At 41.3% G+C, this 14,489-nt stretch overlaps 1 protein-coding gene across 2 annotated transcripts in view; it reads left to right on the forward strand.

Moving 5' to 3' along the window:
• Positions 1-321: 321 nt before the first annotated feature.
• senp6a (SUMO specific peptidase 6a) overlaps positions 322-14,489 on the forward strand; it is a 29,450-nt gene continuing 15,282 nt past the window's right edge. Inside the window, exons 1-7 of one of the 2 annotated variants that reach the window (XM_082505952.1) lie at positions 322-490; positions 6,011-6,104; positions 7,981-8,044; positions 9,188-9,294; positions 10,715-10,858; positions 13,421-13,491; positions 14,322-14,413. In XM_082505952.1, coding sequence (XP_082362078.1) covers positions 460-490; positions 6,011-6,104; positions 7,981-8,044; positions 9,188-9,294; positions 10,715-10,858; positions 13,421-13,491; positions 14,322-14,413 — 603 coding nt within the window. In that variant the 5' untranslated portion in view covers positions 322-459. The remainder of the gene's footprint in view (positions 491-6,010; positions 6,105-7,980; positions 8,045-9,187; positions 9,295-10,714; positions 10,859-13,420; positions 13,492-14,321; positions 14,414-14,489) is intronic. The other variant, XM_082505953.1, reaches the window with a different exon arrangement.

Genomic DNA, 14,489 nt, shown 5'->3' on the forward strand with positions numbered 1-14,489 from the left:
GACTTTGGCACTTTTTTGTAAATTTACAAAACTGATTTTAAAAAATTTAATGTTATCTCATAAATATGTATTTTTTTCTGCTAAATGTACTTCTTTAACTTTTTTTTAATTTAAAAGAACTTTTCTCGTGTTTTCTCGTGAATTTCTTTTTTATTCTGTAAATTTACAACTTTAAGCTTGAACGATGTGAGGGTTTTTTTTCCACAGAAACAAAAGTTGTTTTTTGTGAAATTCGCATCCTTTTTACGGAATCGTGTATTTATTTATACCTAGTACACCGTGGTGACTATATTCCATTTTGTTTAGAATATTTTATTTTGAAAGCATTTACGCACACTTCCGGCACCGAGGTGAATTTCTGCAGCCTGAACTCCGAGCTGATCGTAGGCAGCAACATATCTGCTCTATTGAGTGCGCTGATGAGCAACACTATCATCCGAGGAGGATCATGGACTAAACATGGCCCACAATAAGAGCTTTTTCTTTGAAGGTAAGCCGTGACACTCTGCTCCGTGCTCCGGCCGCCCAGCAGCTTTTTTACCCACACACAGAGGCAGGTTCTGGCCGCTCTGGCGTTGAACACCATCGGTCCAAATTACGTGTGGAACACCAGCGAGTTATGGCTAGCATTAGCTCGCTGTTTAAACACATTTATCCTCACACACACGGGGTTGAACTGAGCGCTGCGAGGCCGCGGGCACAGACACACTTCGGGGCCCAGAGGGGGAAGTTGAGACACGTGCAGTCCAGTCCGGTTCGGTTCAGTTCTGCGGGCTTTACTGGACTCTGGGCTTGCACAGTCTGAGCTAGCGACCCCCTCGTTAGCGCTGACGTTAGCTGGGTTTGCAGTGTTCAGCGACAGGCCTTCCTGTCTCTGCTTGGCAGCTAGCTCTAACAACACGTTAATACAACAGGAGAAAGATGCAAAAACACCCGAGTGACACACAGAAAAGCGGCGAAAATGACACACGCAGCGCCCAACCTAGCAGGGTAACACCAGCCCAAGATGTTAGCATGCTAACTGTAACATTAAAAAAATGTAAACATTAACCCACCGTGCTTTCTCTCTGCCCTTCAGCTTAAATTCAGATTGAAAATTGAACTCTGAAGGGCTCCCGTCACTCACAGCCAGGTGGTTTACATATGTCGGTTAATGCCTTGCTCACCGGCTTTCTGAAAACCACACAAAACAGATTTTATCTGAAGGTGGTGCCAAGCAGTTAAGCTGTCTCCTCATGAAGCAGCCCTTTTTTTTCTTTTTTTTACCCTGGAACAAAAAATAAAACGTATATCTTTTTGTTGTTATTATTGGGGGCATTTATTTATGTATTGTTCAGCCCATCCAGTATGTTACATATGGCCCGTGAGGTTTGCTGTTATCTTTTTCTCATTGAAAAGACTGAGGTTTAAAAGGGATAATTACATTAGTGAATAATAAAATTCAGATAGACTCAGCAAGTTTATTTTGGTCGATTGTTGAGAGTTAGGAGAACATTTCATAAAAGCCAAAAATCACATTTTAGTCCCGCAGGCTTGGGGCATTGTTTTTCTTGGCTCGTGGGCATTCAGGGGCTGATTGGTCATGTTTTACTGGGCTTGGGATATTACACCTGCAAGCGCAGTTGGTCTGAGCTACCTTTTTGTTAAACAGAAATATGTGCTGAAAAAAGTGGATTTTTCCAGCTTTTGGGGACGTTGATGAACAAAAAAGGCCTTGTTTTGAAGTAAATGAGGTCAAAAAGCACCCTGCTGGTGATTTTCCTTTATCTTTGGGAGGCAGCAACATTTTCTGTTTACAGGGAAAACCTTATTACTGTTTCGATTAAAGCTTTGCAATCAATCAAAATTCAAACTCAACTGGCTTCCAACAGTGATTAAAATAAGATGATTAACGTCGTTCATCTTTAGCTCTTCTCTGAATCCTCAGTCAAACTCCCATAAACAATGTGGCAAGTTCATTTAAGCTTGAGCCAAAAATGGTATTTAAACCAGATCATTTGTTTTTAAATGATTTCATTTCAAGAACTCTGTCAAGGAACAACAAACATATAATAATAACTTTATTTTGTGTAGCATGATTTAAAACTCTCAGCTAAAAAGTGCTTTGGTTTGGATTAAAAATATATTTAACAAATATATGTAAATTATCAGTGTTTCAGTCATTGTTAGATATACACACACACACATTAGAACAAAAGCCGTAGACAATGGACAAAAGAATAAAGAGAAGCTAACCTATAAAATAATTGTTTAGTTCTTGTTAGTAGCCGAGCTACAGTGTTAAGGACCAGTTGAAGATGAGCTAAGGAGGACTGAGAGATGCATGTCAAACAGACAGTAATCGAAATGGGAGAAAATTAAAGCGTGTACTGGAAGTTTCAGATTATTTGGTGTCAGTAAAGGACTGATTTTAGTGATATTCATTTCATTCATTTAAGAAACAAAGACTGGATAAGCCTTGAGATGTGAGCTTTAAATTTGCACTTCTGGTTAAAAATGACAGCAAGGTTCTAAGTAGATGATTTGTTGGCGAGGGGGCAGAAGAACATCAGTTTTGCCAGGATTGAGAAAAAGTAAATTTGAAGACGTTCAGTCGTTAATGCCAGTGATTGAGGTAGGAGAGTCTCTTAAGGTTGTTTGGATTAACAATAAATTACAGCTATATATCATCTGCATAGAAATGATGCAAATTGTCTTTGAAACTGTCCTGGGGTAACATATACGAGGAAAACAGTGTTGTTCACATGTGAGGGATGCTGATGACAACCTTAATTTTAGTTCTGAATTTTTCTTTTCTTCTTTCACTAGTATGATGGGGGAAAAAATGTCAGAGATGCCAAACCAGTTCTGTAATCTGTCAGTGAGTTTGGTATGGCCAGAGATGTTGAAGGCTGCAGATAAGTTAAGATTGGGCCTTCATGACTCCCAGTTCATTCTTATCTCATCCTGGACCTTCATGCAGCTTCTCAGGTCTTTCTGTATTGAGTTAGTTTTTCAGTCTTTTAACTGCGACCTGCTGGGGGTACATTTAGATGGGGCAGGGTGGCGTTTTTAAAAGCAGGTGGAAACCCTGACCTGCTTTTTGTGCAACTGAACAATGGAGTTGGGGTATGCATCTGTTGACAGATGGGAAATCCAGAAAGTGCTGCAGAAGTAGAACAAAAAGTTTGAAAGTGCTCAGATCAGTGCAAAGACATTTGTTTACACTAAAAACAGCTTTAGTTTTAATCTCTGTTAGTGCAGCTTTTTGAGACTGTGAGTTAACTACCCCACAAACTGTTGTAATAATTTTTTATTTAAATACAAATATAGCCTATATTGTAATTTAAAAGACTAAAACTAGCACAGAAACAAAAAAAAATCTAAACTGAAAAGAGAAAATCTGCAGGCATCAACTGAAGCCCAACTGGCCTGAAAACAAACTCAAAATGAAATAAAAATTAACGCAAATACTAAATACAGGTAAACGTAGGAAAATAGAGTTGTTAGCATCGATACCCCACCTGGCTTTTTAAATCAAGATCAGAATAATATTCCCTCCCTTCCTGCTTAATCTGGGAAATGTCATGTTCTTAAAAAAAATCTCAATCTTAGTAGAGGAATTGCAAGCGTTGTAACCCTGAAGCTGCAGGCCAGGATTTGATGTCATGCTGTGGATCTGTAGAAACCGATTTCAGGACTGTGCTTGAAGTGTTTCAGGTGAATGAACTGGGTGTTTATTATGGGGGGAGGAGGGTCCCTCTGAGCTCATTTATGATTGATAATAAGCTGTCAGCTGCTCAAACATCTGTTTGGATAATTCCTGTGTGACAAAGATGCTTCCCAACCCTCTATCGTGGATTTGTCCTTCAGGAAATCTACTGTTAGACCCCCTGCAGTCCAGATAAATGAGCGGAGTAAACCTCAAAGAATTGAAACGGCCTCGACTCCCTGTTTTCTGGGGCATTTGTTGTGATTTATGAAGCTGGGAGACGGAGCCAATGTGAAGCTTGCAGAGTGTGTGTGCGGGGTCGTCTCTATTAGCTGGAAGAGATAGGAACAGGCTCAATTAGGTTTGTGCAGGATTGAACTAGATGAGAGGCAGCTGAGGCAGGGGAGCTCTGGAAGAGTAATGTAATATGTGCATTTGAATTTTAGCTTCTTTTTCCCCCCCTAGTCATTTAAAAAGACCCATAAAATGGATAAATCACTAAAAATAGAGCAGTGTTTTTCCTTACAAGATGAAAATATTCAGCTGCTTGTCTCTCCTAATCCTGGCCTCAAGTTTTATGCGGGACACTTGGGGGGCAGTGGCCTCAGAATTAGTGTTTGTTGGCGGTAGAGCTTTAAAAAAGCATGCCTGTATGAACCAAGGGGACCTAATTGTTTAGCTGCTGGGCCTGCAGCCAGACGGATAACCTGCATTAACATGATGCCATCAGTTTGTCCACTTTCTGATCCCCTAGATGGAATAAATCAGCTGAAATGCAGCCTGTTTAATAACTGTTAGGTTTGTTTTTTCCTGGTTTACTGAAGTAAAATTCTTCCACCTTTTGAATTCCCTGCTGGGTGCTGTGGTTTTGAAATCCGCTTCAAAGTAAATCGGTTAATTTTTGGGGGGAAACAGGAAGTCAAGCGTTTGTGGCGACATCCAGCAGATGTTTTTGCATTGGTATTTGTCTCCGGTGTTTTTGTTTTTGGTCAGTGATTCAAACTAATATGCAAATTTTAAAAATATTTTTCTCCCTTGAGGAGGTTTAGGGACACACAAACACCAAAATAAGGTATTAATTCCTAAGAAGGTTGCATGTCACAGCATGACAGAGAGAAGGCGCGAGTTTAACAAAACAAACACAAAGGTGAAGAAAAACGCGCAGCTGACATAAAAGAAGCTCCGTTCCCCTTAAACTTAATATGGGTATTCACATGTTTAATGAGACTTCGTGGAGAAAGCTGGACGCTGCTTGAGGCTTAAGCTTCTTGTTAAAGGATATAGTGACTGTTCCAGGATAAAAGATGGCTCTAAGCCGGTTACCTTTCTAACCAGCAGCCGCTTGTTTTCAAAATGCCACCTTTCTGAGAAAAATTTGAGCTATAACTCAGTTTTCAGAGTATGTACTGTATTTTTAAAAATGTGTTCTGTGAACAGTAAATCTCTTTGAAAAGCCTCCCAGATTCTGTTTGCCAGGCTGCCTGGAAAAACAGATTTTTATTCATTTTAAATATGATTGTGCAGCTGTTTATTTTAACCCCATAACTCATGGATAATGCAGAGCATGGACAGCTGCTCACTGTGTTTTATCACATGAAACCTGTCAAGTTAAGGTCACCGGTAACAGACTACTTGCATATGTTTCTGTCAGTAACACACATCAGACTCGCTGAGTTTACTGTCACATGTAGTGACCGCTGAAGGTCCATCCTGAGATGATGAATCCACAGCAAAGCTTAGCTGGAGGCATTAAACTGCCTCTGACATTCATTCATACATTCACAGACATCAGTGACGTCTTTACGCACTACAAACCTCTTTACCTCCAACCTTCAAGGCTTGGTACAAACATTTAAAAGCAGTTTTGTTTGTTGGAGGAAATGTCAGACATCTTCTGCAGGACTTCCAGGTTATTCCCACTGATTTGAATGTAGTTTCCAGTTGCTCGTAAAATGAATGAATTCTACTCTCATGTCACAGGTTATCACATTTGGCATCTGTTTAATAATCTTTATTTAGAGACACAAATTGGCATCGTTGTCACACTTTCTCATTGATGCTAACGCAGTAATTAAGTCTGTAAAATGATTAGAAATTTGCTGTTTGATCACACTTCATTGCAGTGACGTGAGTGTATTCCTGTTGTCGCCACGCTGCAGCAGGTTCCCGTCTTTGCTGATTATTACCAAGCTTTTCATATCTTCTAGGTGAAAGGATCAGCCCGTGAATTGCGGGGCATCCTGTAAATGGTCATTTCAGCTAATGCCTGTGTCTTGTTTCCGTGCACTGACATGAGTCTGATTTATTATTCAATTCAAGCCCTGGATAGATCAGAGACCAGGCGAGATGGAGGGTACAAGCACAACTGGAGCTTTTCTCTTTCTGGTGACTGTGAAGAGGAAAGGAGACATGAGTAAGCACTTCTCCAGCCCTCGTTTTCAGCACCACCATCAGCGCTGCACTGCACTGCACATACAGGAAAAAGACCCCAGTGACACCCCTGCTGCTGACGAGCAGCCTATTCCCCACTGATTATGAGTTCAGTGGTGTTTTAGCGCAGCAGACCTGAGCAGTGTGCTATTGTAAACCTCTGCGTGCGTGCACATCCTCGCCTGCTAGGGTTGGACCGATATGTTGGCTAATATTAAACATCAGCGACCAGGATGGGTCGCAGATTTGTAAAGGCTTCCAATAATAGGAATGTAAAAAGCAGGACATCAAAGCAACTGATGATTAATTTCTATTTAATAATTGCTTAATGTTCTAAAACCCAAGCAGATGTTCTTTTAATGTCTTAATCTGAATGGGCAGTAGTCCAAAAACAACACAGCCACCATGTTTACTATATACTGTCCTAACGCTAAAGAGGAACACGAAGCATTCCTCTTTAGTGTCATTTTAGGACTTAAGCTAAACTACAAAGTCCTTGTTAGATGGCAGGTAGAATGGGAGTTGGCACAAATACATAAGCACCAACAAGAAGAATGGGACAGTAAAGCGGGTCCTGAATGTTAAAGTGCCTAAAAATTTGTGACTAACTTCAAAACAGAGTCACCTCTGGCTCCAAAAACCAACATAGCAGCGGCTAAAATGTTAATTTTTTGACTAGTTTACCAGCCGACCCTCTGGGAGGCATGGGGCAAATTTATTTAATTTTTTTTTTGGGGGGGGGGGGCAGCTTCCTGTGGATCTCCAGACAAGACTTGGTTTTCTACTAAACCACCATCATGGTTTTGAGATTACATTTGGTTCATTTTGTGCCTTTTTTTTTGCACTTTGCATGCAAAAGAAGAAAAATTTGTTAGTCAAATTTGAAAACCAAACTGGGTGCCAAAAGTCCCATCTGTCTGCATCTGAGGGATCATACGCCCATCCCTGGGACTGAGATTTGATCTAAAATTGCTGCTTGCTCTAACAATTTGAGTTTGAGTTTTATTTAAAGTTCCTTCTTTTTAAAGTTACCAATGCTGATTCAGAAATCAAATCTCATCCCAGATATAAAAACAGTTTCTCTTCATTTATTATTAGTTGGCATATCTAGTAAAAATAAACTCAGCCTTTAGTGTTGAGATCACTTGTCTAAAGTTGAGGTCCACAACCTAAAACAACACACCCATTTAAAATTAAAAATGTAATAAATAAAAAATGGTGAAATGTTAGTTGCAGGTTGGATTACACCTGGAAGAATTGACGTAGCCACCAAGGCTACGTCCACACTAGCCCGGATAGATTTGAAAACAGCGTTTTCGTCCACACTAGCGTTTTCAGTTGTTTTCACAGAGTTGTGCGTCCACTCTCGAAAACTGATACATTTGAAGACTGTGCGTCTTCAAATGTATCAGTTTTCCAGAGCGTTTTTCTTCAGGTAAAACGCCGTCTCAGTGTGGACGGGAGGCCAAAACGAGAGAAAACGATGTGTTTTTGTTTGAAAACGCATTAGTGTGGACGTAGCCCAAATTAAAAAGAACAAAAGCGTCAAATTGGAACAAGCTCATGTTTTCAGATTTTCATTGATTAAACTTTTTTTTTTTTTTAAATAGCTTCTAATAAATTTTCTGTCTGCCTCTTAATTATCTCTGCTCAGTCTGTGCTAAAATGAAGGAATACAAATAGTGGAGTAATGAAAATATATCGGTCAAACCCTACGACCCACTTTGTCCCCATTAAAGTGCAAACGTGTTATTTTATACCCACACGGACACATTGAACAGCCTTTGACAGGCTGAGTGTTAAAATATGTTAAAGCCGAGAATAAACATGCTTTTCATCATGTCCTCTTTTCCTCTCAGTGCGAGTGTGGTGAGTGTGGAGGACATGGACCGGCAGCCGCTGAGCTCCCCTGAGGGGAAAAAGGTAAGCTACCCCTCTCTCTCTCTCTCTCTCTCTCTCTTCTCCCCGTCGCATTTCCTGACTCCCACCCGCCGGTGGCGTGGACTCCCAGCGGGCCGTGGTGCTCTTCGATCAGTCCTGCAGTCGGAGCAGACGATGCCAGAATCTGTTTGGCGCCCGGCGTGGCACCCGAAGGACCCCGGCGAGCTATGAGCTCAGGCTGCCGGGGCGTCGTGGGAGTCGATTTTAAGGGCAGCTGATGATGATGTTGTTGGGGAAAATGTGAGCTCTTGGTGGGCGTTGGCCTGTAGTGATTCTCTCGAGGATGAGCTTGCAGTCAACTGGATGTTTTTTAATTTTCGAGACTTGTCTTCATTACAACAGCGCTCATTTATGCCCGTTTCAAAACTAAATGAAGCCTATGAGGTTGAATGCAGGAAATCATAATTAAATGCATCACTGTCTGTTAATCAGTTTAAAACTGCTGTTGATGTCATTTTAAATGTTTTTTTCTGACCAGGAATCCAAAATGCTAAAAGGGAACATTAAGAAAATTGAAATTAAGAGAAATGACTGATTTTTGCTAAAAAAAAAAAAAATGACTGGGAACACAGATTTGTACTAAAAGGTTCAAAAGATTTGCCACAACTGTATTCTAAATTTCAGTGTCTTCATCACTATCTGTGGCACTATTTGTCAGTAAAATACTGACAAATCCACCTGGTTGGTTGGTGGTGCATTTTATTTACAAAATAATATTTATCCTGTATTCAGTAAGATTTGAAACTAGCAGCTTGGATCATGCACTGATCAGAAGACTGTTTACTGATCTCAGAAATGAATTGAGATGTTGGGTGGTTTTCCCATACACTTCTATACAGGTGAACTTCCTGAACCCAGAGTTGCTGTCCCCTACTGGTCGTTAGAAAGAATGCAGTTTAAAGGCACTTCCGTGTTGCTTCACATTTCAGATCTGGAAGCGAGTGATGTAATTCTCAGTGGCAGGAAATTTGTTGCATTGGGTTTCACAAAAGTGCAAAACTTTAAGGTTTACTGGTTTGTCTGTAGGCTGACTGTTTATCTTGTTTTGTCTCAAACTGCTGGCTTCCTTTTTTTTTTTTTTTTTTTTTTTTTGTAATAATAATAATATACGTCTCCTCTCTCCAGTCTCCCACTCTTAGGCACTTCACTCCCTCGGATTCCTTGAGGACGTATGAAAACCGGACGAATAATCACATGAAGCCTCTGACCAGGCTGGCACCTAAAAGGCTCAGGTATGCTGCGTGCTGTTTGTATAAGCTCTCTGTTTGCAGGCAATGGAGTCAGAAGTGACCACAACAGAGGGCGGAGTATTAGGTTATCAGATGATTGTAGCTTGGTTTGTTATAAACCTGCATCCATAAATCCCTTAAAAAGGCTCAAAGTCTCAAACTGCACAAAGTCTGATTAATAAGGACCATGTCAGTGGTTTGAATTCTCTGAAATGAAGTCAGGCCTCAGTGATAGACTGTAAGCCTTAATAAAGTATAAGTGTGTCATTAACATAGAATTAACCCCTTTGGCAGCTGGTGTGATGTGAATAATGGCTAAAATAGTTTCTTGTAGTGGGCTGTAAACATGTAAAGTTGGATGCTTGTGGAGCCTCAGGTGGCTGTTAGCAGAACTACAGTTGTTGACTTCACTTGTTGCCAGCAACAAGACGAGACACGGGTGAACAAATGGAGGACGATTTAAATGTTGAAGCAGCAGCGACAGAGGTAGAGCTGGTGGAGGAGGAAGAGGAGACGCTTGTTAACAAAAAAAATGCATCATCAATCGTTTGGCAACATTTTGGATTCAACAAGGATGATATTGATCAAAAAATTGTTAAATGTAAACTCTGCAAAAAGACTGTTGTGTCAAGTCAAGGTAACACAACCAACCTCTTCCACCACCTGCAGCACAAGTTTTTGTTTAAGAGTTTATAGTTTTCACTAGTCACATGGCAGTGCTTAGTATTTATTATACTTTTTTCTGTGTTCAATTGACATTTGTGTTTGTGACATTATTTGTTTACAAGTTATAGTACCTCAAGGCCTTAGCAGAGATAGGCCTTTGTCCATGATGGCATTACATTTGCACAATCATTGTTTACTTTGTGAATAGCCAATGTGAAACATATTTATTATTAAACTATTTTGTTTACAAGGGATATACATTTTTTAGAGAGCATGGTTACATATTGTATCCTACACTTTTTATTTTGTTCAGTTAATAAATCTTAACCACTAAAAGTACTTACTACTATTGTCTTCATTTATTTTCAGTGACATTTTACAGTCCTTTAAAGTGGTAATAATATAATTGCAATGAATAGGTGTAGGGGGAATAATATTATCAAAATAACTAGAGGAACTATGCTGCCTGCCACAGCCCCATCAAATGAAAAACAAAAAACAAAAAACGTTTGGGTTTTTTTTTTGGCACTTGGGGTGGTTATCGTCCATTTATCGTTATCGAGGTTAACTGCTCAATTTATCGTGATATTGATTTTAGGCCATATCGCCCAGCCCTAGTCTCATTACTTGAAACTACAGGCACACTAAAGAATCTTTGGGGCTGAATGTGGGTAAAAATATTTTCAGAGTGAATTCGTGTTTTGTGTCTCTGTCTTTGTGTTAAAGGGTTAATGTGTTCTTTCTGTCTCTCCTGCAGTGAGGGCCCTCTCACAGTCGTGGTGCCGTCCATGTCCAACGGACCCACACGCCTAACGTCTGCACCTTCACAAGGAATTTTTATACAAGGGCGCCACTTTCAGCACGCACAACTGCCCTCCGCAATAAGGAAACCAGTCCAAAGGTGAGACAGAGCCAGTCCGAGCAACTTCTTGTACAACTGCAGATTTGTTTTTTATTTTTCTCCTTTTTTTTTTTTCTTTCTGGCTTACTTGGAGATAGGGCTGTGCGATATGACAAATCTCATATCCTGATATAAGACCTTTATCGTCCAGACAACGATATTTAACACAACATTTTTACTTTTTCTGTAAATTCTGTGAATCTCGGGCAACTCGACTTGCGTGAAGTGGTTTCACCTGGATGATAGCTGCTCCCTTTTGCAGTCTTCTTGTATATGTGCATACATGTCACTCAATTACTGTAGCAAAAAATAATGGATGTAGACATTTTCTACTGTACCTGAGCACCCAGAGCGCTTCATACAGAGAAGGCTTTGGACTGCGTCCCTGAGTGTGTCCTGTGGGGGGTGCTGTGGTAGTGTGCGGCATCAGGCCTGTGGTAACGTGATGTTTGATTCTTGCGCAGCTACAACGAGTCCTCGGTTTGCTTTGCTGCCGACAGGCTCAGACTCGTTCTACATTGCCTCTGGTCGGTGACTCTGGTCATAACTTCTGTGTGACAGAATTTCCTGGTGCAGCCCAGTGATGGAGCGGTTCTGGTCTTTTGTGGATGATGAAGTTCTCTTGGCTTCACTTTGTAGCTGAGAGCGATGTGGCTGGGAGGAGCATCGGCAAATGATGCCACGGAAAAGTGCCCAGTGTGAGGGAGCTGCTGGCTCAGCCAGAGGAGTTTAAGTATCTCGGGGTCTTGTTTGTGATTAGAGGAGGGAGCAGGAGATTTTTGCAGCATCTGCACTGATGTGGATGCTATACCTCTCTGTGGTGGTGGAGCATGAAAGCCAAGCTCTCAGTTTAGTTGTTACCCACCCTCACCCGTCGTCACGAACCGTGGATACAAGCACCCTCCAGAGTTTTCTTTGAAGGGTGTCTGGACACTTGGTCAGCGGGGGCTCAGAGTACAGCCGCTGCTCCTCTGCATCGAAAGGATGCATGGACGCCTCCGAGGTCCCATAAACACATCACGAACGTCTCCTGCACGCTCGATACTGCTGTTTATGTGTGAAATTTGCTTGAGCTATGACTTCAGGAATCGTGTTACCGGCCTCAGAGTGAGTGCTGCTTCTTACTGGAGTCATTCTGAAAAACCACCGTTTAGCTTTTACATCCCTATAATTCCACTGTTGGGAAACAGGCTGCGTAAATGTTCCTTAACTAGATAAAACTAAGCTGATGCTTGATAAGCATGAGATATTCTTGACAGTAGATGAAAGTAATTTGAATCTAAGAGATGTGCTCGGGTTCCTTTTATAGTCTTCCTGTGTGTAAAAGGAAGTGTGCTGCAGAGAAATAAGTTTAATTGAACTGCAGCTGCAGAAAATGAATTACAGTGCAGGACTTGATTGCATTAGTGAGATGTTTTTCTCTCTTGATTTTCATCTTCAAGCAGCCTTGATTTGAAGGAAAGGTAAGGCTTTGATCCGAACTAACCGGAGCTCATTTCATGGCCCTGGATCGTTGATCCTCTCATTTGTTTCTAAAGGTTTTTTGTTTGTTTGTTTTTGTGCTCAGCACATTTTGTCAGTTTTTGCTTTGCTTAAGTTTCATGACTGTTTGATGGAAACACTCTTTCCAGGAAAGTTACTCAGGGCATGTTTTTCACAGTTATTGTTTCATTAACGGTGTTGAGGTTTTTCTGAATGAAGAAGGATCTCAACCTCCATAAAATACCAGACTGAAAGCCAAACTTGCTGGATGGTCTGTTTTACACTGTGTTGGAATTACTTTGTCACATAATTCCATTTAAAAGTGCTACCAGCTACAGCGGTCGTGTCACACTCCCCATATATACATAAAATTAAAAAAATTGGACCCCTGTGAAGCTGATGATCGGAGAAATTGTGCACATTGAAGAAGCACTCATGAAACTCGGCATATTTCTAAGATGTTTAGTTCTTGGAGCCTTTTGTTGACTGTTTGTTTTGTGCCGTTGGACGGTTATGAGAGGGGAAAATGAAGAACTTCAGTCCCATCCAAAGATACTGGGACAAAATCAAATGTAAACGGCTCTGGAAGCTTTACTTGCATGCCTCTAGTGCTCGGTCTCCATCATAAATATCCCATCAAACACCTAAAACGAATTTTCTTCAGCCAGAGTGCCAAACCGTTCCGTTTGCAAAGTTGTACAACAGACTCTTTGTAAGTGCTCTCATCAGAAAACCTGGAATCAGTAAATATTTATCATTAATTGCTTCATAAATGACTTAATTTTTATGGCAGCATCTGTTTCTTGTGATTTTTAGCTTCAGACACCATCAGTCTCCGTGAGAGGTTTGTGTTTATTTTAAGCCCGGTTAAGCCTCTCAGTGTTCAGCCTGTTAATTATTTAGCCTGCGGTGTCTCCACCACGATCAAGATTATTTTTAAAGTTTCTCAATTTACAGAAAAAAAAAATGTCTGAAAGTCAGAGTGAAGATCTGGATTTGCTGAGAACATGAACTGCCAGCTTTGCCAGAGGTTACCAAAGTATTTATGTTTTGGTTTTTTTTGGTCCCCTTCTCCTGCAGAAACGACTTCTCCACCACACAGCAAACTCTCGAGGTAGACAACATCGTCCTCACCTGCCCAGAGATGCCAGGTAACCTCACAGCACACTGAGCGCATCGCACTGCATGTTTTTAAAGACTTTCCCGAGATCAGGCTGCTGGCGATTACAGGCAGTTGGCTGGTGTTGAGTTTCGACAGGCACGCTGTGTTCCCGTTACCTGCAGAGAAAAGTGTGCGTGATGTGTTCGGCATCTGTGTGTGTAAGATGAGTGCTACTCGGTGTCTGTATTTGTGTAACGTTTGTGTAAGCAGGCTGCGTGTGTGTGCTCGCTGAGTGTGACAGCCAGCAGCGTCTGCAGGGCTACAGATCTGGGCTCAGCCTCCTCCTTGTTCCTGCCAGAGGACGAGGAGGAGGAGACCCAAGGCCTCCCACATTAATCCTCCAAGCTCCCGGCAGATGCAGGAAACTTAGAAAAACATTTGCTGAGCTAATAAATGCCAGGCTCTGAAGGCCATTGGGTTATTTTGCAAAAGATATTTTCAAAATAAAGTGTGACCTTGGAGAGGAAGGTTTTCTTATCAGTAGTTTTAATTTTGCCAGTTAAAGTGATTAAAGGAGCTCAGAGAGAATAAAAGAATTTCGTTACGTGCTGAGGCATGTTTCACTGCTCATAATAAAACGCTATGAATCAATATTTGGACACCTGTGAGCGCACCGAGCATTTCCACTTAAAAATGTACACTTCTCCAGTCTCACTTAATAAGATCATGTGGGACTGTTAGTACGCGGCAGCTCGTGCCCGCTGCACTAGTTCGCCCTGGGTTTCGCCTCCCAGACTGCACACACGCTGCCTTGTCTTTGTCCAGGAAGGTTTTCAGAATGATGCCACCTGTTGATCCTTTTATGGGTTCATCTTACAGAGGAGGAGACCCTGAACATAAAACGTCGTGTCCAGCAGAAGAGGAAACCGCTGGAGGGATGCAGCTTTTCTTCGCAGGTCAAAGCAGCAGAGGTGAGGGAACCCAACACTCGGCAAACAGTCAGACAAACTGATGAATGTTTGGCAGGAAGTGGGTATTCGCCACGGT

This window comes from Aulonocara stuartgranti (assembly GCF_965226115.1).
Source record: "Aulonocara stuartgranti genome assembly, chromosome: 15".
Lineage (NCBI taxonomy): Eukaryota > Metazoa > Chordata > Actinopteri > Cichliformes > Cichlidae > Aulonocara > Aulonocara stuartgranti.